The sequence below is a fragment of the Taurulus bubalis genome (genome assembly GCF_910589615.1).
Source record: "Taurulus bubalis genome assembly, chromosome: 13".
Lineage (NCBI taxonomy): Eukaryota > Metazoa > Chordata > Actinopteri > Perciformes > Cottidae > Taurulus > Taurulus bubalis.
The window spans coordinates 291650-315000 of record NC_136601.1 but is presented as its reverse complement, the minus strand read 5'-3'; the positions used below and the strand labels follow the sequence as shown (position 1 = coordinate 315000).

Here is a 23351-nt window from a genome sequence, read left to right as displayed (position 1 = left end):
GTAGTCCACGTTTGACCTTGTTAGACCTCGTTAGTCCACGGTAGACCACATTAGACCTCGACAGCTGAAGACCTGCAGCACGGACATGCTGCTGTGTCTCATGGTCGATATGGACATACTGCCCTGTATGTAGTACTCTAGTGCTGTAGTCCTCTAGCCCTCTCACAGCTACAGTATTTAACCTTTAAGTACTCTAGTACTAGAGTACTCCAGTCCTCTCTCAGCTGCACTTCCTGCCCTCTCGCCGTCTGCTTCCTGTTTGCTGTGAACTTGAAGGCTTCAGAGCCTCAGAGCTGTTCCTGTCTAGAGACACGTGGTTCTCACGGCGACACCCTCATAGTGTTGCTGTACTTGATGTACTTGTACTTCAGTGAAGGGTCTACTTCTGACGTACGGGGTCCAGCTTTAGAGGTCAGGCCGCTGGGTTCTGGTCCTCGTCTCCTCTCTCTTTGTTGGTTCCTCAGGGTTTAAACCAGAGTGATTAGATCTTTAGCTCTGGTTCTTCACATAGCTCTGAGGTTCTCTTCTCAGTGAGGATGTTTCCATCACATCGGGTCCTCTTTCACTCTTTTAGAGCCTGTTCTGTCTCCTTTCCTAGCCTCCTTGTTCCTAGCCCCTCATGCCCCAGGGCCCTGCTTCAGGTGACTGACCCAGAACCTTCGTAGACCTGGAGTCCCTTTCAGAGTATCTCATTGTGTTTCAGCAGACATCAGACGTCCTCCAGAGAAGAGCTCTTCCTCCTCACTTTGACGAGACCCCGGTCCTTCAGAGACCCTTTAGAGACCCTTTAGCAGCTTCTTTTTCAGGACCCTCTCCTGGTCCTGACCGAGCTCCCGCCAGGCGGTCCGTTATGTCTCAGAAGTCGCAGTCAGACGGGGGTCAGAAGCGCTTCGCCGTGGGCCGGGGCCTCCTGGCCGCTGCCGAGACCTTGAACTTCAGCGTGAGCGAGCAGCGGTCCGGCCGGCAGATGATGGGGGGCTCGGGCGTCGGGGTCATGGACAACCAGGACGGCGGCGGCTCCCAGATGTCCCGGCGCGGTGTCCACGGCGGCGGCCACATCGGCAACACCATGAAGCTGTTCGCCAGCTTAGGGCTGTCGCCCTCGGACCTGGACGCGCTGGCCGAGATCCCGGAAGAGGACATCAGCGTGGAGACGCTGCCGCGCATCCTCATGCAGCTCAAGAGCCGCAAGGGCGACCCGGCGTCCTCCGGGTCTTCCGACGCCGCCGGCGGGTACCGAAGGGGTCCTGCTCGCGCACAAGTGGTCCCAGCTGTCCCGTCCCGGGACAGCTGGGACCACTTGCGCACGGGGAGGATGGGCGGTCCCTCCCTGGGTCCCGGCTCCTCCCGGGCCTCTGCAGACTTTGGGTACAGCTCGGCGCTGCAGGACGGCGCTAGCCGCGGCTACAGCTTGAGCTACGGCGGCGGTGGCGAGAGGCCGTACTCGGAGCTTTCCCACCACGACTCCTCCTACGGCATGGGCCCGCCGGCCTCCGACCCCGGCTTTAGGCAGAGGAGGATGGGCTCCCCGACCACCGGAAAGGTCCAAGACTTCTTGGGGGTCACGCCCCCCATGTTCCCCCACGTGTGCTCTCTTTGTGACTTTGACGTTCACTCCATCATGGTGAGTACCCACCAGCCTCCTCCTCCTCCTCTTCTTCTTCTTCTGGGACTAACCTTGTGTGTTTCAGCTCAGAAGTCTTCTGTCAGTCGGTGACGGGCGACCTCACAGCATGTCTTCATCTCCTTTTTTAAAGTCAAGTCCACTCGAATCTCACTTCTCGTCATCACTAGTCGCCCTCCGCCGAGATAAAGTACCCCCACCGTCCGGCTCACACACAGACGTAGACACGCTCACACACAGGTCCGTCTGTCCCACCAGCAGCCGGTCACGCCGTGACGTCGCTCGCCTTCATGGGTTCAGGCGCTTTCTCTTTGAATCTTTTGGTCGTTTAGACGTCTCGGTTAATGAATCTGACTTTTTATTCTCCTCGGAATCAAACCGGCGTGAATCCCTCTGAACTGGTTCAGACCAGCCGTTTGTTTTCAGGCTGTCAGAGAAGATCTCTAGAGACGCTTCAGACCTCATGAATACGAGTACGTCGGAACCAGACAGTTGTTGAGTTTCTGATGAAGAGGTCGTTTTGTCTGAGGACTCTTCCTCTGCCGGTGGACTGGTGGAGCTTCAGTAACTGTGTTTGAATCTGTAGGACTGGAACCAGCACATCAACGGACTCCGGCACGATGAAAACCGCCGGCTGCTGCTCAACATGTGAGTCACGACACACTTTGATCATTAGAGTCATGTAAATGTGTTATATTCATGTGTTCATGTCTTCATTTATGCTGAGTTTGAAATAATGAATATGCTTTTTAAAGAAAGACTCTGAATATAAGCAGGCATACATACAGGCATCTATATAAATGTTTATTCTTTTAATCAAACTATTGTCTCATTCATTTGTGTCATTTAAGGTTTACTGTATGCTTTGTATTCTCATTGTTAGTTTAAATACTACATTTACTCACTTTTTACTGTTTACACCCAGATTTCACTAAATGTTTGTGATGGACATTTGGTTTAAAGTCCTGGAGGAGTCCTGAACTCTTTGGTCAGCATGTGTGAACCTGTCTAGCGTCTCAGGACTCGGTGCTCTGTGGTGACGCTCGGTGTGTTTCAGGTATCCGGACTGGGACCCTGGAATGTCCTCTGGCAGAAGGTAAGAGACGGAGACCAGTTAAGTGTGTCCAGGCTCAGGTCTGGAACCTGAAAAGGGTAGAACACAGAGAAGGAGGTAGAACCCTGAGGAACCTTGTGGTTCTCTGTTCCAGTCTGCTGGAGACCCCCAACATGTCTGCAGGGCTGCTGGGTCCGGCCCCTATGTCTTCAGCCCAGACCTCAGGAGGGATGTCCTCCAGCTGGGGCAAGAACATTACTATATTATTATTTTTTATATTAATAATGTATATTAATGATGACAATGATGTTTTTATTATTATTTTATTGGTTTTAGTCTGCAGCAATGTGTCCATACTGCAGACTAACGTTCAGTGTGTTTGTGTCAGGAGGAGGAGGAGGAGATGGAGGAGGAAGAGGAGGTGGAGGAAGAGGAGGAAGAGGAAGAGGAGGAGGAGGAGGAAGAGGTCCTGGCCTGTCAGCAAAGAACCAGCCGGGACCAAATAAGGTGGGTTTGTGTTTCCACTGTTTTTACCTGGTGTGACCTCCAATGAAAGTATTGGGTCTCCGCTGTAGTGCTGCGCTCACACCAGAGGTGTTGCTCTGTCCCAGCTGAGGAGCAGGGTGGTGGTGGTGAAGTACGACAGGAAGCCTCTGAGCAACAAGACGCTGTTCTCCTTCACCGAGCCCTTCGGCCGCCTGGCGGAGCACCTGGTGCTCAAGAACAAGGTGAGCTCTGACGGAGCACCTGGTCCTCTAGAACAAGGTGAGCTCTCCTGGTCCTCTAGAACAAGGTGAGCTCTCCTGGTCCTCTAGAACAAGGTGAGCTCTCCTGGTCCTCTAGAACAAGGTGAGCTCTCCTGGTCCTCTAGAACAAGGTGAGCTCAGTGCGCCGCTCGATCGTGGCGTTCAGTGTCTGACGTCATGTCTCCGCAGGCCTTCCTGGAGATGGGCAGCCACGAGGAGGCCGTGGACATGGTCAACTACTACGAGCAGCACCACGCCAACCTGTACGGCAAGCCGCTCAGCTTCTACCTGTCCAGGAGGCTGCTGGTGATCGAGGTACGGCGCCGAGGCTCATAAACGTCTTATAAACGTCTTATAAATGTTATAAGCGGCTTATAAACAGTTATACTAAAATATAACGACCGCACAGCCCACCGGCTGCTGCCGGATGTCCCTGAGACGTTCTCTGAGTCTGAGACGCTCTCTGAGACGCTCTCTGAGAGGCTCTGTGTCTGACTCCAGAAAGACGAGCGGGCCCCTGAGGGCCACATGGACCGGCCCTCCCGGGAGGTGAAGGGTGACGGCAGCCAGGTGGTGTTTTTCTCCAACCTTCCCCGAGAGGAGGAGAAGAAGAAGGAGCTGCTGACCATCGCCGGGCGCTTCGGCATCGTGGAGAAACACCTGTTCCTCACCGACCAGGTAAGCCAGGTCTAACCCCTTGACCAGGTCTAACCCCTTCTAAACCGTATCCTACGTGATCTATCCTCTAGTGACCGTGTATCCTATCCGTGATCTTTCCTCTAGTGACCGTGTATCCTATCCGTGATCTATCCTCTAGTGACCGTGTATCCTATCCGTGATCTATCCTCGAGTGACCGTGTATCCTATCCGTGATCTATCCTCTAGTGACCGTGTATCCTATCCGTGATCTATCCTCTAGTGACCGTGTATCCTCATGTATTGATCTGTGCAGGCGTTTGTGCAGCTGGGGACTCCGGAGGACGCTGAGATGCTGGTGAAGTATTACAGCGTGAACTCTCTGATCATCAAAGGGAGGCCGGTCCGCCTCAACATCTGCACCAAGTACAAGACCCTGACGTGAGTCCAGACCCGGCCCACCCGCTGCTGTAGTTCTGCTTCATCTTCTTCTTCATCACACGTCTGTGTTGCAGTGTGAACCGGAGACAAGGAGACGGCCGCAGCCAGAGGAGCAGCGGAGCCAGCGCCTCCTCCGGCTGCGGGACCAGGGCCTCCTCCAGCGCCCCCAGGACCGCCGCCTCCAAGCCCTCCTCCAGGACCAGGGAGGAGGAGCTGAAGCCGGAGGAGCAACCTGCAGCAGAGGAAGAGGAGGTGTCAGAAGTGATGGAGGGCGAGGAGGAGGTGGTGGAGGAGCAGGTAACTGATGGAGATGCAGAGGGGGAGGAGCCAGAGGGAGCAGCAGAGGAGCAGGAGGTGAAACAGGAGGAGGTAAGGAAGCACTGAAGACGTAGATGTGTGTATATACATATACATACATACATACATACATACATACATACATACATACATACATACATACATACATACATACACTCACCTAAAGGATTATTAGGAACACCTGTTCAATTTCTCATGAATGCAATTATCTAATCAACCAATCACATGGCAGTTGCTTCAATGCATTTAGGGGTGTAGTCCTGGTCAAGACAATCTCCTGAACTCCAAACTGAATGTCAGAATGGGAAAGAAAGGTGACTTAAGCAATTTTGAGCGTGGCATGGTTGTTGGTGCCAGACGGGCCGGTCTGAGTATTTCACAATCTGCTCAGTTACTGGGATTTTCAGGCACAACCATTTCTAGAGTTTACAAAGAATGGTGTGAAAAGGGAAAAACATCCAGGATGCAGCAGTCCTGTGGGCGAAAATGCCTTGTTGATGCTTGAGGTCAGAGGAGAATGGGCCGACTGATTCAAGCTGATAGAAGAGCAACTTTGACTGAAATAACCACTCGTTACAACCGAGGTATGCAGCAAAGCATTAGTGAAGCCACAGCACGCACAACCTTGAGGCGGATGGGCTCCAACAGCAGAAGACCCCACCGGGTACCACTCATCTCCACTACAAATAGGAAAAAGAGCCTACAATTTGCAAGAGCTCACCAAAATTGGACAGTTGAAGACTGGAAAAATTGTGCCTGGTCTAATGAGTCTCGATTTCTGTTGAGACATTCAGATGGTAGAGTCAGAATTTGGCGTAAACAGAATGAGAACATGGATCCATCATGCCTTGTTACCACTGTGCAGGCTGGTGGTGGTGGTGTAATGGTGTGGGGATGTTTTCTTGGCACACTTTAGGCCCCTTAGTGCCAATTGGGCATCGTTTTAATGCCACGGCCTACCTGAGCATTGTTTCTGACCATGTCCATCCCTTCATGGCCACCATGTACCATCCTCTGATGGCTACTTCCAGCAGGATAATGCACCATGTCACAAAGCTCCAATCATTTCTAATTGGTTTCTTGAACATGACAATGAGTTCACTGTACTAAAATGGCCCCCACAGTCACCAGATCTCAACCCAATAGAGCATCTTTGGGATGTGGTGGAACGGGAGCTTCGTGCCCTGGATGTGCATCCCACAAATCTCCATCAACTGCAAGATGCTATCCTATCAATATGGGCCAACATTTCTAAAGAATGCTTTCAGCATCTTGTTGAATCAATGCCACGTTGAATTAAGGCAGTTCTGAAGGCGAAAGGGGGTCAAACACAGTATTAGTATGGTGTTCCTAATAATCTTTTAGGTGAGTGTATATACACATCATGTACACACAGGTTCCTGAGGACGTCACTGCAGACACACCTGGAGAAGTGGGCGTGGCTGAGTGTGAGGTCAAGCAGGAGGCGGAGTCAGAGGGACAGACGCAGCGGGCAGAAGCCGACGTCTCTGAGGAACACGAGAACCAAGAAGAACCGCATGCAGAACCAGGAGGCGGTTCAGAGACGGTGGAGGGAGATCTGCCTGCTGACGGGGTGCGTGTGTGTGAACAAACGTGTATGTGTGTGCGTGTGTGAACAAATGTGTATGTGTGTGCGTGTGTGAACGAACATGTGTGTGTGAACAAACGTGTGTGTGTATATATATATATCAGTGGCCGACCGTGCATTTTCGACCTAGGCCTTCAGTGCTGTTGGTCAACATCAGGGGCGGACTGGGGAAAAAGTGTCCCGGGAGTTCCTGTCAGGCCGAGCCGTGTATTGAACACTATGGCCAGCCCACCCCTGGTCCACATCATCAAGAACCAGTCACATTTAGTTATATCATGACAAAACAATCCCAAACTGCAGCACTAGAACACAGCACACTCACGAGCCACGGTCATAATGCCGTCACATTTAGTTATGACAAAACAATCCAACAAAACTGCGGCACTAAAACTCTGCACACTCAAGACCTCTCCGGCGCAGCACCGTGGCAGCTGCTATTTGAATTATAGTAAACAACACGGACAATTCAGCACTAACATATTTAGTGTTGTCAGCGTTAGCTGCAGCAGCTAGCTCCACGACAACCACCAGAGGTAGCGGACCAGCAGCAACACGCTGTGGCTGTTTATGATTAAATACGACTGGAGATTTAAAAACAGTAACACAACCAGCAGTTCACTCACCAGATGCTCACAACCCTCCATAACCCTCTGTGGGTAAGGCGTCATCAGTAAATCCACCAGCAAGTCCGTTTCTCAGGCTTCAGTCTGAGATTGAAGGTAGAAGCTTCTAGCTTTTAGCTTCTAGCTTGGTCACACTGGGCCACTGTCCAATCACACGTCCACGCCATTTCTCAGGCGCTGCACGTCAAAGAACACGCCCAGCTTGTCAAACTAAAGGTCTGATTTGTTGAAGTCTGTGTACTTTAATCTGCTGAGGCTTAAACTGCTCTGCTCTCATAGTTACACAGGAGAGACATTTGATTGGATGAAACTGTGTGTGTGTGTGTGTGTATATATATATATATATATATATATATATATATATATATATATATATATATGCATATCAGGATTCAAGTGAATAACGTGGTTCCGTGTGTTCTATAACGTGGTTCCGTGTGTTCTCCAGTCCGATGGAGACTTCCTGGAGAACATGGAGGACTTTGTGACGCTGGACGAACTGGAGGAAGACGAGGACGAAGCAGACGGAGAGTCCGACTCCACTGGTACCTGAACATGTGTTGTTGTTGTTGTTGTGATGATGATGATGATCAGGATCAGCTGCTCTTCACACTGGCTGTCTGTGTCTCTGGTCTGCAGACAACTCCAGGAGAGGGGTGAGTCTCTGAGAGCAGGAGGCTGAGGACGGGATGAAGGTCAACCATGAAGGTCAACCATGAAGGTCAACCACTACCACTGACATGCTGCTGCTTCTGCTCCTCCTCTCCCCTTCCTCCTCCTCTTCCTCTCCTCCTCTCTTCCTCCTCCTCTCTCCAGGGAATGAGGGTGGTGAACATCGTTGGCTTCAGACGAGGTTACAACTTCATAAACGAGCTTCAGGGCCTCGCAAAACCTTTTGGGAAGGTGGTGAAACATCTGGTTCTGGATTTGAGACCTGAGGTACTGGTGCTGTTCTGGTGGTCTGCAGAGAACCGTGTAGGGGGTCCTCTGGTGTATTAATGTGTGTGTGTGTTCAGGCCTACCTTCAGTTCAACACCGAAGAAGAAGCTCGGGCGATGGCCAGCTTCTACAACAGCAACATCACGGCGTCGGTGTGCGGCCGGCCGGTGAGGATCAGTCACTCCATCAGCTACCCGACCATCCAGGTGAGTGTGTGTGTGTGTGTGTGTGTGTGTGTGTGTGTGTGTATATACACTCACCTAAAGGATTATTAGGAACACCTGTTCAATTTCTCATTCATGCAATTATCTAATCAACCAATCACGTGGCAGTTGCTTCAATGCATTTAGGGGTGTGGTCCTGGTCAAGACAATCTCCTGAACTCCAAACTGAATGTCAGAATGGGAAAGAAAGGTGACTTAAGCAATTTTGAGCGTGGCATGGTTGTTGGTGCCAGACGGGCCGGTCTGAGTATTTCACAATCTGCTCAGTTACTGGGATTTTCACGCACAACCATTTCTAGGGTTTACAAAGAATGGTGTGAAAAGGGAAAAACATCCAGGATGCAGCAGTCCTGTGGGCGAAAATGCCTTGTTGATGCTAGAGGTCAGAAGAGAATGAGCCGACTGATTCAAGCTGATAGAAGAGCAACTTTGACTGAAATAACCACTCGTTACAACCGAGGTATGCAGCAAAGCATTTGTGAAGCCACAACACGCACAACCTTGAGGCGGATGGGCTCCAACAGCAGAAGACCCCACCGGGTTCCACTCATCTCCACTACCAATAGGAACAAGAGGCTACAATTTGCAAGAGCTCACCAAAATTGGACAGTTGAAGACTGGAAAAATGTTGCCTGGTCTGATGAGTCTCGATTTCTGTTGAGACATTCAGATGGTAGAGTAAGAATTTGGCGTAAACAGAATGAGAACATGGATCCATCATGCCTTGTTACCACTGTGCAGGCTGGTGGTGGTGGTGTAATGGTGTGGGGGATGTTTTCTTGGCACACTTTAGGCCCCTTAGTGCCAATTGGGCATCGTTTCAATGCCACGGCCTACCTGAGCATTGTTTCTGACCATGTCCATCCCTTTATGGCCACCATGTACCCATCCTCTGATGGCTACTTCCAGCAGGATAATGCACCATGTCACAAAGCTCCAATCATTTCTAATTGGTTTCTTGAACATGACAATGAGTTCACTGTACTAAAATGGCCCCACAGTCACCAGATCTCAACCCAATAGAGCATCTTTGGGATGTGGTGGAACGGGAGCTTCGTGCCCTGGATGTGCATCCCACAAATCTCCATCAACTGCAAGAAGCTATCCTATCAATATGGGCCAACATTTCTAAAGAATGCTTTCAGCACCTTGTTGAATCAATGCCACGTTGAATTAAGGCAGTTCTGAAGGCGAAAGGGGGTCAAACACAGTATTAGTATGGTGTTCCTAATAATCCTTTAGGTGAGTGTAGCTAGTGTTTACATATACTCAGTGTCTCTTGTCTCCGTCTCTTGTCCCTCTGTAGTGCGGCTCCAGCAAGGTGGTCTACGTGGGTCAGATCCCCAACACCAAGTACTCAGACGACGCCATCTTGAAACTGGCCGAGCCGTTCGGGAGAGTCAAGAAGTATTTCCTCAACCGGCTGAAGAGAGAGGTACTGAACCCTGTCTGTCCTCAGGGTCTCACGTGTGTCCTCAGGGTCTCACGTGTGTCCTCAGGGTCTCACGTGTGTCCTCAGGGTCTCACGTGTGTCCTCAGGGTCTCACGTCTGTCCTCAGGGTCTCACGTCTGTCCTCGGTATACCGGTTTCAGTTTTCCGTACGGTATGAATTCTTCACATACCGTCATACCGTCGCTGCTGTTTGGCAGCAGCAACATTTAATGTTCTCAGCTTGAAGCTGAAGGAGCAGCGGACCGAGATACTTACGTCTCATGTTAACTCACTTGACTTAAGGTGTGCAAATGACATCGCCAAAAGGCATGCTGGGTAAATGACACCGCCCACACAGGAAGACTTTACTTGTGCAGGAAGAAGAGCAGACTTGAGCGTACTTGAGAGAGCCAATATCCCAGAATGCATTTCGAACCAGCAAACGGGGAACAATGGCGGATGAGAAAACTCATAACTGAAAGTTGACGTTCTCTGAATACTACCGTTGTTGAGTCACAACATTTAATTTTAGGATGTTTTCAGGCGAGAAGTTAATTGTTTAAGCATCAAATCTGTGGTGGTTTGTCAAGAACCAGCCGACTTAAAAAGATACGCCGACGAGTTGGGGTCCTGCTCGCGGACCGTGAGCCCCGCAGCACCGGGCCGTCAGCGCTCTGCTGCCCGCCGAGAGCAGCCGGATCTCGGCTGGACTTTAAGAAATGATCCGCCGGCTCCGATGTCTCCGTATCGATTAAACATGAGATATAATTCTGTTTCGAGGATTTAACAAGCAATCATTATTATGTATTCACAGTCACATTAAATCAGTTTGACTGAGGGAAAGGTTAAGGTTTATAACTTAAGATTTGCATTTAACTTTTACTTTGAACTACAGAGGTGACAGAGGTGACAGACATGAAAATCCCTCATCTTTCGGCGAAATTCGTCGTTTTGAAACCAAAATATGTCATCCACGTGAATCACGTAGATCCGAAGAGTTTTTGTTTTTGGGGGAGGGGGGGTCAACTGTCCGCCGTTTCTGAGATTGGAGTGGGACACGGGAAAAAAACTGAGGTCGTGATCATCTTAGCAAGAGAAGATCTTTGACGTCGCGAGTCTTGGCCAATCAGCGTTAAGATGTCTACAGCGGCTTCATTTCCCTCCCACCAGTTTAATAATAGCAAGCTAGTCACCTTGCTAACACGTTAGCTAACGTTGTTGGAGAGACAGCGAGTGAGATTACTGGCAGCGGAGAGTCCGTGGCAGCGTGTGACGTCAGACAGGAGAGACTCAGCGGCTCTGCAGTTCTACCTAAGACACCTCACTACATATAAGTTCTACCTAAGACACCTCACTACATATAAGTTCTACCTAAGACACCTCACTACATATAAGTTCTACCTACCGACACCTCACTACATATAAGTTCTACTACCGACACCTTACTACATATAAGTTCTACCTACGACACCTCACTACATATAAGTTCTACCTAAGACACCTCACTACATATAAGTTCTACCTAAGACACCTCACTACATATAAGTTCTACTACCGACACCTCACTACATATAAGTTCTACCTAAGACACCTCACTACATATAAGTTCTACCTAAGACACCTCACTACATATAAGTTCTACCTACCGACACCTCACTACATATAAGTTCTACCTAAGACACCTCACTACATATAAGTTCTACCTAAGACACCTCACTACATATAAGTTCTACCTACCGACACCTCACTACATATAAGTTCTACCTAAGACACCTCACTACATATAAGTTCTACCTAAGACACCTCACTACATATAAGTTCTACCTAAGACACCTCACTACATATAAGTTCTACCTACCGACACCTCACTACATATAAGTTCTACCTACGACACCTCACTACATATAAGTTCTACTACCGACACCTTACTACATATAAGTTCTACCTAAGACACCTCACTACATATAAGTTCTACCTAAGACACCTCACTACATATAAGTTCTACCTACCGACACCTCACTACATATAAGTTCTACCTACCGACACCTCACTACATATAAGTTCTACCTACGACACCTCACTACATATAAGTTCTACTACCGACACCTTACTACATATAAGTTCTACCTAAGACACCTCACTACATATAAGTTCTACCTAAGACACCTCACTACATATAAGTTCTACCTACCGACACCTCACTACATATAAGTTCTACTACCGACACCTCACTACATATAAGTTCTACCTAAGACACCTCACTACATATAAGTTCTACCTAAGACACCTCACTACATATAAGTTCTACCTACCGACACCTCACTACATATAAGTTCTACCTAAGACACCTCACTACATATAAGTTCTACCTAAGACACCTCACTACATATAAGTTCTACCTACCGACACCTCACTACATATAAGTTCTACCTAAGACACCTCACTACATATAAGTTCTACCTAAGACACCTCACTACATATAAGTTCTACCTAAGACACCTCACTACATATAAGTTCTACCTAAGACACCTCACTACATATAAGTTCTACCTACCGACACCTCACTACATATAAGTTCTACCTAAGACACCTCACTACATATAAGTTCTACCTAAGACACCTCACTACATATAAGTTCTACCTAAGACACCTCACTACATATAAGTTCTACCTAAGACACCTCACTACATATAAGTTCTACCTAAGACACCTGACTACATATAAGTTCTACCTAAGACACCTCACTACATATAAGTTCTACCTAAGACACCTGACTACATATAAGTTCTACCTAAGACACCTCACTACATATAAGTTCTACCTAAAGACACCTCACTACATATAAGTTCTACCTAAGACACCTCACTACATATAAGTTCTACTACCGACACCTCACTATATATAAGTTCTACTACCGACACCTTACTACATATAAGTTCTACCTAAGACACCTCACTACATATAAGTTCTACTACCGACACCTTACTACATATAAGTTCTACCTACGACACCTCACTACATATAAGTTCTACCTACCGACAGCTCACTACATATAAGTTCTACTACCGACACCTTACTACATATAAGTTCTACCTACGACACCTCACTACATATAAGTTCTACCTAAGACACCTCACTACATATAAGTTCTACCTAAGACACCTGACTACATATAAGTTCTACCTACGACACCTCACTACATATAAGTTCTACCTAAGACACCTCACTACATATAAGTTCTACATACCGACACCTCACTACATATAAGTTCTACCTAAGACACCTCACTACATATAAGTTCTACATACCGACACCTCACTATATATAAGTTCTACCTAAGACACCTCACTACATATAAGTTCTACCTACGACACCTCACTATATATAAGTTCTACCTACGACACCTCACTACATATAAGTTCTACCTACGACACCTCACTACATATAAGTTCTACCTAAGACACCTCACTACATATAAGTTCTACATACCGACACCTCACTATATATAAGTTCTACCTAAGACACCTCACTACATATAAGTTCTACCTACGACACCTCACTACATATAAGTTCTACCTACGACACCTCACTACATATAAGTTCTACATACCGACACCTCACTATATATAAGTTCTACCTACGACACCTCACTACATATAAGTTCTACCTACCGACACCTCACTACATCTAAGTTCTACCTAAGACACCTCACTATATATAAGTTCTACCTAAGACACCTCACTACATATAAGTTCTACCTACCGACACCTCACTACATATAAGTTCTACCTAAGACACCTCACTACATATAAGGAGAGGACAATGGAGATTTTATCCAACTTTTATTTTAATAAAAAATAAACTACTACTGTTTATATTTAAGGGTTTAAGATCTACGTGTAGGAAAAAGTGTATCCTCCAGTTAATTATAATCTATATAGTTATGTGGTTATAATCACTGTCACACAGAGAGAGGTGTGCATGTTCAGGTTTCCTGGTGGAAACATTATTCAGTGTTCTAGACTAACAGTGACGTCTCCTCAAAGTAAAGTGGTGTAACAGTATGACATAATATGGTCAAATAAAAAGGCTGGTACATTATACATATTATGGCATATAAGTGTAATATTATGAAGTGAAATGTAGTAGTAGCAAAACAATATTCAGTATAGTATTGCAGTATTGCATATTGTAAGTATTAAGTCTACAAAATATATACACACACACACACACACTACCGTTCAAAAGTTTGGGGTCACTTAGAAATTTCCTTATTTTTCAAAGAAAAGCACTGTTTTTTAGATAACATTAAATTAATCAGTAATACACTATACATTGTTAATGTGGTAAATGACTATTCTAGGTGGAAACGTCTGGTTTTTAATGAAATATCTACATAGGTGTATAGAGGCCCATTTCCAGCAACTATCACTCAGTGTTCTAATGGTACATTGTGTTTGCTCATCGCATAGAAGACTAATGGATGATTAGAAAACCCTTGTGCAATTATGTTAGCACAGCTTAAAACTAGTGATGTGTCCTTTCGTGTCGAGGCTTCGATGGACGTGTCGAGTAATCCAGGTAGATTTTGGTGAAGCGCGTATCGAGGCTTGTGTCGATGACGTATGTGGTGACGTTGGAAGCCTCTGAGCCGGCCGTACCACGTGACTGATTCAGAAAATGGTTCGTGGGTTTGCCGTGCGATTTGAAATATAAGGGGCAGCGAAACTCAATGGATTCCCCCTTCCTCTCTGTACCCAGCTTCATGTGTGCCTGTGAAAGGGTATTTTATAAAGCAGGCGAAATAGTCTCAAAAAGCCCAGCACTGTGGAAAAGTTCTTATTTTTACTTAAAAAATTGGACACATCAACATGGACTAACGGAGCCGAGGATCGAAACACCGATCCTCTGACTGAAAGTCGGATATATCTAACCACTGACCCAGTCACATCACAACCCTCTCCCAATTTGTTTCGACTTTTGATTTTGACCCCTCCATTATATCATAAAGATAGACACAATATGTATTGGCGTCACAAACATTTATTAAATTTAAAGCTTCACACACCAAAGCCATGGTGTCGTTATGATCACTCTGCCTGTTTTACATGTATTGTCCACTTGGTGGCGCAGTAGAGCAAATGAAGCTCCGTGAAGCTTCGGCACATTAGCGAACCAATTGTATGGAAAGCTTCAATGCGTCAGGAAGCTTCATCTCGCCATCACTACTTAAAACAGTTATGATGGTGAGAGAAGCTATACAACTGGCTTTCCTATGCATAGCATCACATGTGTGGGTCCATTATACTCTCAAAATGGCCAGAAAAACAGAACCAGTCTGTTCTTGTTCTTAGAAATGAAGACTATTCCATGCGAGAAATTGCGAAGAAACTGGACATTTGTCTGGGCGACCCCAAACTTTTGAACGTGTGTGTGTGTGTGTGTGTGTGTGTGTGTGTGTGTATATACAGTATATGTACACTTGGGTATTGACAAAAGAAGAATTAAAACCCACAATGATCATAGTTTGTCAGCTTCTCGACGAGTGACGCTGTTCGGCACTGACTCTCCCGTCACTGCTCCCCCGCCCCGCTGGTGTCACCTTTTTCACCCCTCATGAGTTTGCAGGTCTGACTGTAAATGTTAGACCCAGTGACAGGCTGGCATGAAATGGCTTGCATAATACTAATAGTAAGGATGCCATAATCATTTTTGACTCATGGCTGAAGTTAAGTTTCTCCAGCTCAGATATTACCCCTAGAGGGGTAATATCCTTCTCACCTTTTTCACCCCTGACCCGTTTTCATGCCTGATATATGTATACACACAATATATATACACAATGATATGTGTATGTCTGTGAAACCAGTACAAAAAGAGCAGGGCTTTCATATTTTGTTTGACTGTACAGATACTTTACAGTGAAGAACAGAGTAACCATGACAACAGCTGAGGTGGTGACGTCATCAAGTCAGCTGCTGTTTCAATTGCAGAAAGACCGTCCTGCGTCCTCCATCCTTGAGAGTCTGGACTCCCAGTTAGCCAGTTTAGCTCGATGTACCAATCAAAACAGCTGCTGGCCAGTTGCCAGTGAGTGGTGAATAACGATGGTGGTCCTTTTCGGCGTCAATAAATTAATGTGTTTATTTTGGGAAAAAAATACCGTAATATACAGTGAATCTTACAAAATACTGTAATATGAATTTTTGACCAAACCACCCAGCCCTACCTCAGGATCTCTTGTCTGTCCTCGGGGTCTCTTGTCTGTCCTCGGGGTCTCTTGTCTGTCCTCGGGGTCTCTTGTCTGTCCTCGGGGTCTCATGTCTGTCCTCGGGGTCTCATGTCTGTCCTCGGGGTCTCTTGTCTGTCCTCGGGGTCTCATGTCTGTCCTCAGGGTCTCATGTGTCTAACGCTCTCATGTCTGTCCTCAGTGCTTCATAGAGATGGAGAGAGCCGATGAAGCAGAGAAAATGGCGGAGGGTTACAAAGCGGATCCTCCGAGGTTCAGCGGTAAACGTCTCACGGTCTACGTAAGCAGGAAGTACCGGCAGCTCAAGCACGGGTGAGTTTCTTCTTCTGTGGTGAACTGTCCTGGTCCTCCTGGTCCTCATGGCTATCCTGGTCCTCATGGTCCTCATGGCTCTCATGGTCCTCATGGCTCTCCTGGTCCTCATGGCTGTCCTGGTCCTCCTGGTCCTCATGGCTGTCCTGGTCCTCCTGGTCCTCATGGCTGTCCTAGTCCTCATGGTCCTCATGGCTCTCATGGTCCTCCTGGTCCTCATGGCTGTCCTAGTCCTCATGGTCCTCATGGTCCTCCTGGTCCTCATGGTCCTCATGGCTCTCATGGTCCTCATGCCTCTCATGGCCCTCATGGCTGTCCTGGTCCTCCTGGCTCTCATGGTCCTCATGGCTGTCCTGGTCCTCCTGGTCCTCATGGCTGTCCTGGTCCTCATGGCTGTCGTGGTCCTCATGGTCCTCATGGCTGTCCTGGTCCTCATGGTCCTCCTAGTCTTCCTGGTTCTCATGGCTATCCTGGTCCTCATGGCCCTCATGGCTGTCCTGGTCCTCATGGCTGTCCTGGTCCTCATGGCTGTCCTGGTCCTCCTGGTCCTCATGGCTGTCCTGGTCCTCATGGCTCTCATGGTCCTCATGGCTGTTCTAGTCCTCATGGTCCTCATGGCTCTCATGGCTCTCATGGTCCTCATGGCTGTCCTAGTCCTCATGGTCCTCATGGCTGTCCTAGTCCTCATGGCTCTCATGGTCCTCATGGCTGTCCTAGTCCTCATGGTCCTCATGGTCCTCATGGCTGTCCTGGTCTTCATGGTCCTCATGGCTGTCCTGGTCCTCATGGCTGTCCTGGTCCTCATGGTCCTCATGGCTGTCCTGGTCCTCATGGTCCTCATGGCTGTCCTGGTCCTCCTGGTCCTCATGGCTGTCCTGGTCCTCCTGGTCCTCATGGCTGTCTTGGTCCTCATGGTCCTCATGGTCCTCACCATAAGGTCTTCATGGCCATACGGGCCAGTTAGAATATCCATGAATCGGTGGGTGGTCGTGTGAAGAGAAGTCCATAATTCAGTTCGTTATAATAAAAAGATTTAATAAAAGATGATGACAATCAGCGAACACAATACTCGATCCAGGACCTCTGATTCTCCGGAAAATTCACAGACCTCAAGCGGTCCACGCAGCCGAAGCTCTTCTCCTTCTGTCTTAATGTCTCCCTCCGCCTCCTGGTCAACAGAAGATGGTCCCTCTTAAAGCAACAGTCCCACCATTTTAACCACATGGCATCCATCTTGTTTTTACTCCATTCTAAAATCTATTCACACATGAATCATTACACAGTAATACAAAACACAGTGCCTTCTTATGCATACAACACATCCTTCATGATGTCCTTTATTCATGATCATAACCTGCTCTGCATTGTAATATACACAGAAACGTTTCTTTATTATACATTCAAAGTCCAAATTAGACGAATAAACTATTACAACTCTACAGTCCTCATGGTCCTCATAGACGTCCTGGTCCTCATGTCCCTCATAGACGTCCTGGTCTTCATGGTCCTCATAGACGTCCTGGTCCTCATGTCCCTCATAGACATCCTGGTCTTCATGGTCTTTATGGCCCTCATGTCCCTCATAGACGTCCTGGTCCTCATGTCCCTCATAGACATCCTGTTCTTCATGGTCTTCATGGTCCTCATGTCCCTCATAGACGTCCTGGTCCTCATGTCCCTCATAGACATCCTGGTCTTCATGGTCCTCATGTCCCTCATAGACGTCCTGGTCCTCATGTCCCTCATAGACATCCTGTTCTTCATGGTCCTCATAGACGTCCTGGTCCTCATGGTCTTCATGGTCCTCATAGACGTCCTGGTCTTCATAGTCCTCATAGATGTCCTGGTCCTCATGGTCTTCATGGTCCTCATAGACGTCCTGGTCTTCATGGTCCTCATGCTCCTCATGGTCCTCATGGATGTCCTGGTCCTCATGCTCCTCATGGTCCTCATAGACGTCCTGGTCTTCATGGTCCTCATAGACGTCCTGGTCCTCATGGTCTTCATGGTCGTCATGGTCCTCGTATATGTCCTGGTCCTCATAGACGTCCTGGTCCTCATGGTTGTCATGGTCCTCATAGACATCATGGTCCTCATGATCTTCATGCTCCTCATGGTCCTCATAGACGTCATGGTCCTCATGGTCTTCATGGTCCTCATAGACGTCCTGGTCTTCATGGTCCTCATGGTCCTCATGGTCCTCATGGTCTTCATGCTCCTCATGGTCGTCATGGTCCTCATAGACGTCCTGGTCCTCATGGTCGTCATGGTCTTCATGCTCCTCATGGTCCTCATAGACGTCATGGTCGTCATGGTCCTCATGGTCGTCATGGTCCTCATGCTCCTCATGGTCCTCATGGTCTTCATGCTCGTCATGGTCTTCATGCTCGTCATGGTCTTCATGCTCGTCATGGTCCTCATGCTCCTTATGGTCGTCATGGTCGTCATGGTCGTCATGGTCCTCATGGTCCTCATGGTCCTCACAGACGTCCTGGTCCTCATGGACAGATAAAATGTTGTTTCATGTGTTTCAGACCCAGAAGATGAATCTCTGAATCCGCTGCTGGACTCTTTGTGAAACATGAAACTGTTGTGTGTTCAGACATCGGTGTCCAGACCGAACCAAGAGAGAGAACCGCTGCATGTCTCCCACCTCCACCCAACAGCCGGAAGAACCTCCGGCCAAGAAACCCAAGGAGGAGGAGGACCCAGAGGAGGAAGAGGAGCAGAAGGAGGAAGAGGAGGAGCAGGTGGAGGTGACGGGAGAGGAAGAGGTGCACAGTTGTGATGATGAGAACAAAGAAGAAAAGTCACCAGAGAAGATTCCAGTAGTTTCTGATCACAACCAGGAAGTGAGTTTTATTTTATTATCAGGGTTCTTACGGTCCTGGAAAACCTGGAACAGTCATGGCGTTTTAAAATGATTATTAGGCCTGGAAAAGTCCCCAACGTTAAGTAAAAGTCATGTAAATGTGTTATATTCATGTGTTCATGTCGTTCATTTACGCTGAGTTTGAAATAATTAATATGCTTTTAAAAGAAAGACTCAGAATATAAGCAGGCATACACACAGGCATCTATATAAATGTTTATTCTTTTAATCAAACTATTGTCTCATTCATTTGTGTCATTTCAGGTTTACTGTATACTTTGTATTCTCATTGTTAGTTTAAATACTACATTTACTCACTTTTTACTGTTTAAACCCAGATTTCACTAAATGTTTGTCATGACATTTGGTTTAAAGTCATGAACTCACTGGTCAGGATGTGTCTGAACCTGATTGATCTGATTGAGTTTAATGCTCTGCAGGAGGTGAAGCCAGCGGAGCAGCAGGAGGAGGAAGAGGAGATGGAGACGCCGTCCAATCAGAACGGACGGCCCGAGGCCCCCCCGCCGGCTGAAAACAAAGCCGGCGTGGCGTCTCTGCCGCTGCCGCCCCACGACCCCGACGCCCCGATCGGTGAGGGGATCCAGCCCATGACATTATTATATGACATTATTAGACCTATTGTGTTTCTAGGAAGTTTTATTATTTTCCTCTCAGGTTTTTTGACATGCATATCAGGACTGGTGAAACATGTGATACTCAAGGGGGCGCTATAGAGACACTTGTATATAAGAATGTCTCTACAGCGCCCCGTTAAGTTGTGAAAGCTCACGCTTTTTGCCACCTATGACCGATTGACTTGAAATTTGGCACACATGCCCGGTTGGGTCTGCTCTACAAAAAAGTAAATCATGGCATTACAATGCGCCTAATTAGATTTTACGGCATTTTGAATTTTGTAAAAAACACATTTTTGCCAACTTTTGCCAAAACGCTGGGTGGGATTCTTAAAAAAATTTCTGTGGATCATTATTGGTTCAATGTGATCAATAGTTATCAAAAGTGTGTTTATCTCGTTGTGTTTAGAAGAAAAAGACGAATGAACTTCTAAGGGGCGTGGCTTATTACGTTGATACACATAACTTCCAAATCACTTGGCCTTTCCTAACCAGATTTGTACGTCAACATCGCGTCCCTTAACGTACCCTAATCTTTCATAACATTCAAACACTAGGGGGCGCTGCAGTTAATCATCAATATCTGCATTTCTGGCCTATTTTCATCGTTTTGTGGAGTTGTAAAATAACAAACTCCTCCTAGAGATTAAGTCCGGTTGATTCAAATTCTGGCAATATGATGAGACATTTGCTTCATCTCGCTTTTGTGTGCTTCATCTCGCTTTCGTGTGCTTCATCTCGCTTTGTGTGCTTCATCTCGCTTCATCTCGCTTTGTGTGCTTCATCTCGCTTCATCTCGCTTTCGTGTTCTTCATCTCGCTTTATGTGCTTCATCTCGCTTTGTGTGCTTCATCTCGCTTTCGTGTGCTTCATTTTGCTTCATCTCGCGTTGTGCACTTCATCTCGCTTCATGTCGCTTTGTGCGCTTCATGTCGCTTCGTCGCGCTTCCTCTCGCTTCGTGTGCTTCATCTCGCTTCATGTCGCTTTGTGCGCTTCATCTCGCTTCGTGTGCTTCATCTCGCTTCATCTCGCGTTGTGCGCTTCATCTCGCTATGTGTTCTTCATCTCGCTTTATACGCTTCATCTCGCTTCGTGTGCGTCATCTAACTTTGTGTGCTTCATCTCGCTTCATGTCGCTTTATGCGCTTCATGTCGCTTCATCGCGCTTCATCTCACTTTATGTGCGTCATCTCACTTTGTGTGCTTCATCACGCTTTATGTGCTTCATCACGCTTTATGTGCTTCATCTCGCTTCGTGTGCTTCATCTCGCTTCGTGTGCTTCATTTCGCTTCATCTCGCTTCGTGCGCTTCATCACGCTTTATGTGCTTCATCTCGCTTCGTGTGCTTTATCTCGCTTCGTGTGCTTCATTTCGCGTTGTGCGCTTCATCTCGCTTCGTGCGCTTCATCTCGCGTTGTGCGCTTCATCTCGCTTCGTGTGCGTCATCTCACTTTGTGTGCTACATCTCGCTTCATGTCACTTTGTGCGCTTCGTCGCGCTTCATCACGCTTCGTGCGCTTCATTTCGTTTCATCTCGTTGAACTTTTTATGTTGACAGATTGTGGTTTGATTTATTAAAATGAACCAGTTTCCTCAACATGAGTGTGTAGGGTTGTGTATTGTGTAGGGGTGTGTATTGTATTGTCACAACATACGACTTTTATTTCAAAAATACCAGAACTAACCTAAAAAACATAAATAATAAGCAGCAGCCGGGAGGCACTTTTAATGAGGAATATCATAAAACACAAACCTCTATGAATAATATCTTCTTGCAGTTCTACGGTCTCACGGAGTCACATGATCAGTCATGTTTTGATCGTTGTATAGCCCCGCCCACCAGGATCAGCTGACGAGCCTGAAAGACAGAGAATGCATCCCACGTCTCTAAACTGCATCCCCATTTCCTTCACTTGCGTCCTTTCCTAGCGTCTTAGTCCCTCCCACCAGGGATGCATGGAGAGACCAAGGAAACCAAGCGAGGAGAGAGGACACAAGGAAACATGTTTTAAGAGACATGAGACGTCCTTTCCTCGCTTTCGTGTGCTTCATCTCGCTTTCGTGTGCTTCATCTCGCTTTCGTGTGCTTCATCTCGCTTTCGTGTGCTTCATTTTGCTTCATCTCACTTCGTGTGCTTCATCTCGCTTCATGTCGCTTCGTCGCGCTTCATCTCGCTTCGTGTGCTTCATCTCGCTTCATCTCGCGTTGTGCGCTTCATCTCGCTTCGTGTGCTTCATCTCGCTTCATGTCGCTTTGTGTGCTTCATGTCGCTTCGTCGCGCTTCATCTCGCTTTGTGTGCATCATCTTGTTTGTGTGCTTCATCTCGCTTTATGTCGCTTTGTGCGCTTCATGTCGCTTCATCACGCTTTGTGTGCTTCAATGCGCTTCATCTCACTTCGTGTGCTTCATCTCGCTTTGTGTGCTTCATCTCGCTTCGTGTGCTTCATCTCGCGTCGTGCGCTTCATCTCGCTTTGTGCGCTTCATCTTGCGTCGTGCGCTTCATCTCGCTTTGTGCGCTTCATCTCGCGTCGTGCGCTTCATTTCGCTTTGTGCGCTTCATCTCGCGTCGTGCGCTTCGTCTCGCGTCGTGCGCTTCGTCTCGCGTCGTGCGCTTCGTCTCGCGTCGTGCGCTTCGTCTCGCGTCGTGCGCTTCATCACGCTTCATCTCGCTTCGTGCGCTTCATCACGCTTCATCACGCGTCGTGCGCTTCATCACGCTTCGTGCGCTTCATCACGCTTCATCACGCGTCGTGCGCTTCATCACGCTTCATCTCGCTCCACTAAACTGATATTTTGTGTCCAGGTGTTGAACACGTGAAGACGGGCTTCTACTGCCGCGTCTGCTTCCTGTTTTACTCCAACGAAGAGACGGCCAAGAAGACGCACTGCAGCAGCCAGACGCACTACGACAAGCTGCAGGTGGGTGCAGCTTCATCATCACCTTCGTCACCTTCGTCACCTTGAGTCTCACCTCGCTGTGTTTGTCGTTTCAGAAACATCTGGAGAAGGAACAGACCAAAGCAGAGAAGAAGAAAGGGAAGAAGACGAGCGGCTAGAGAAGCTGCTGACGTTCCAGAGGAACTTTTAATCTTCGTCACGTTCCGGCTGAAAGGAGTCGAAGCGTTTAAAAGATGAACCGAGAGACGCCGCTCTTTTAGAAATAGTTCTGACATCTTAAGCTTTCAATGGCACTAAAATGAAAAGGAGAATTTCCTAAAATGTCAAACTAAATGTGTTTTCATCGTCTTGTAGAAAAATGTGTTGAACTTTTTATGTTGACAGATTGTTGTTTGATTTATTAAAATGAACCAGTTTCCTCAACATGAGTGTGTTTTAGTATTGTATTGTCACAACATACGACTTTTATTTCAAGAATACCAGAACTCTGAAGCGTCATGTGAAGCGACGTCGGTTTATGACTGCAGACTGATAGCTGATCACATCTGATCAGATGTGGTCACAGTTGATCAGATGTGATCACATCTGATCCAGATCGTTGAACTACGATATTAATAAAGACAGTTATCTGTCAGTGGAGATGTTTTCTCTGTCTGTTACCCGTTAAACAAACTGCATGAGTATTATTTTAATAGATATGATCAGATGTTTATAGATATGATATATTAGATAT

The 23351-nt window shown here is 47.3% G+C and overlaps 1 protein-coding gene across 1 annotated transcript in view; it reads left to right on the top strand.

Annotated features, from left to right (window-relative positions):
• matr3l1.2 (matrin 3-like 1.2) overlaps nucleotides 1-23106 on the top strand; it is a 25039-nt gene extending 1933 nt beyond the window's left edge. The window contains exons 2-22 of the mRNA XM_079228911.1: nucleotides 707-1624; nucleotides 2211-2272; nucleotides 2682-2720; nucleotides 2833-2924; nucleotides 3130-3185; nucleotides 3290-3406; nucleotides 3614-3739; nucleotides 3926-4102; nucleotides 4377-4501; nucleotides 4576-4870; nucleotides 6216-6413; nucleotides 7500-7596; nucleotides 7691-7707; nucleotides 7868-7990; nucleotides 8068-8196; nucleotides 9521-9649; nucleotides 16078-16208; nucleotides 18811-19060; nucleotides 19521-19671; nucleotides 22524-22639; nucleotides 22714-23106. Coding sequence (XP_079085037.1) covers nucleotides 851-1624; nucleotides 2211-2272; nucleotides 2682-2720; nucleotides 2833-2924; nucleotides 3130-3185; nucleotides 3290-3406; nucleotides 3614-3739; nucleotides 3926-4102; nucleotides 4377-4501; nucleotides 4576-4870; nucleotides 6216-6413; nucleotides 7500-7596; nucleotides 7691-7707; nucleotides 7868-7990; nucleotides 8068-8196; nucleotides 9521-9649; nucleotides 16078-16208; nucleotides 18811-19060; nucleotides 19521-19671; nucleotides 22524-22639; nucleotides 22714-22776 — 3267 coding nt within the window. The 5' untranslated portion in view covers nucleotides 707-850 and the 3' untranslated portion in view covers nucleotides 22777-23106. The remainder of the gene's footprint in view (nucleotides 1-706; nucleotides 1625-2210; nucleotides 2273-2681; nucleotides 2721-2832; nucleotides 2925-3129; nucleotides 3186-3289; nucleotides 3407-3613; nucleotides 3740-3925; nucleotides 4103-4376; nucleotides 4502-4575; nucleotides 4871-6215; nucleotides 6414-7499; nucleotides 7597-7690; nucleotides 7708-7867; nucleotides 7991-8067; nucleotides 8197-9520; nucleotides 9650-16077; nucleotides 16209-18810; nucleotides 19061-19520; nucleotides 19672-22523; nucleotides 22640-22713) is intronic.
• Nucleotides 23107-23351: the final 245 nt, after the last annotated feature.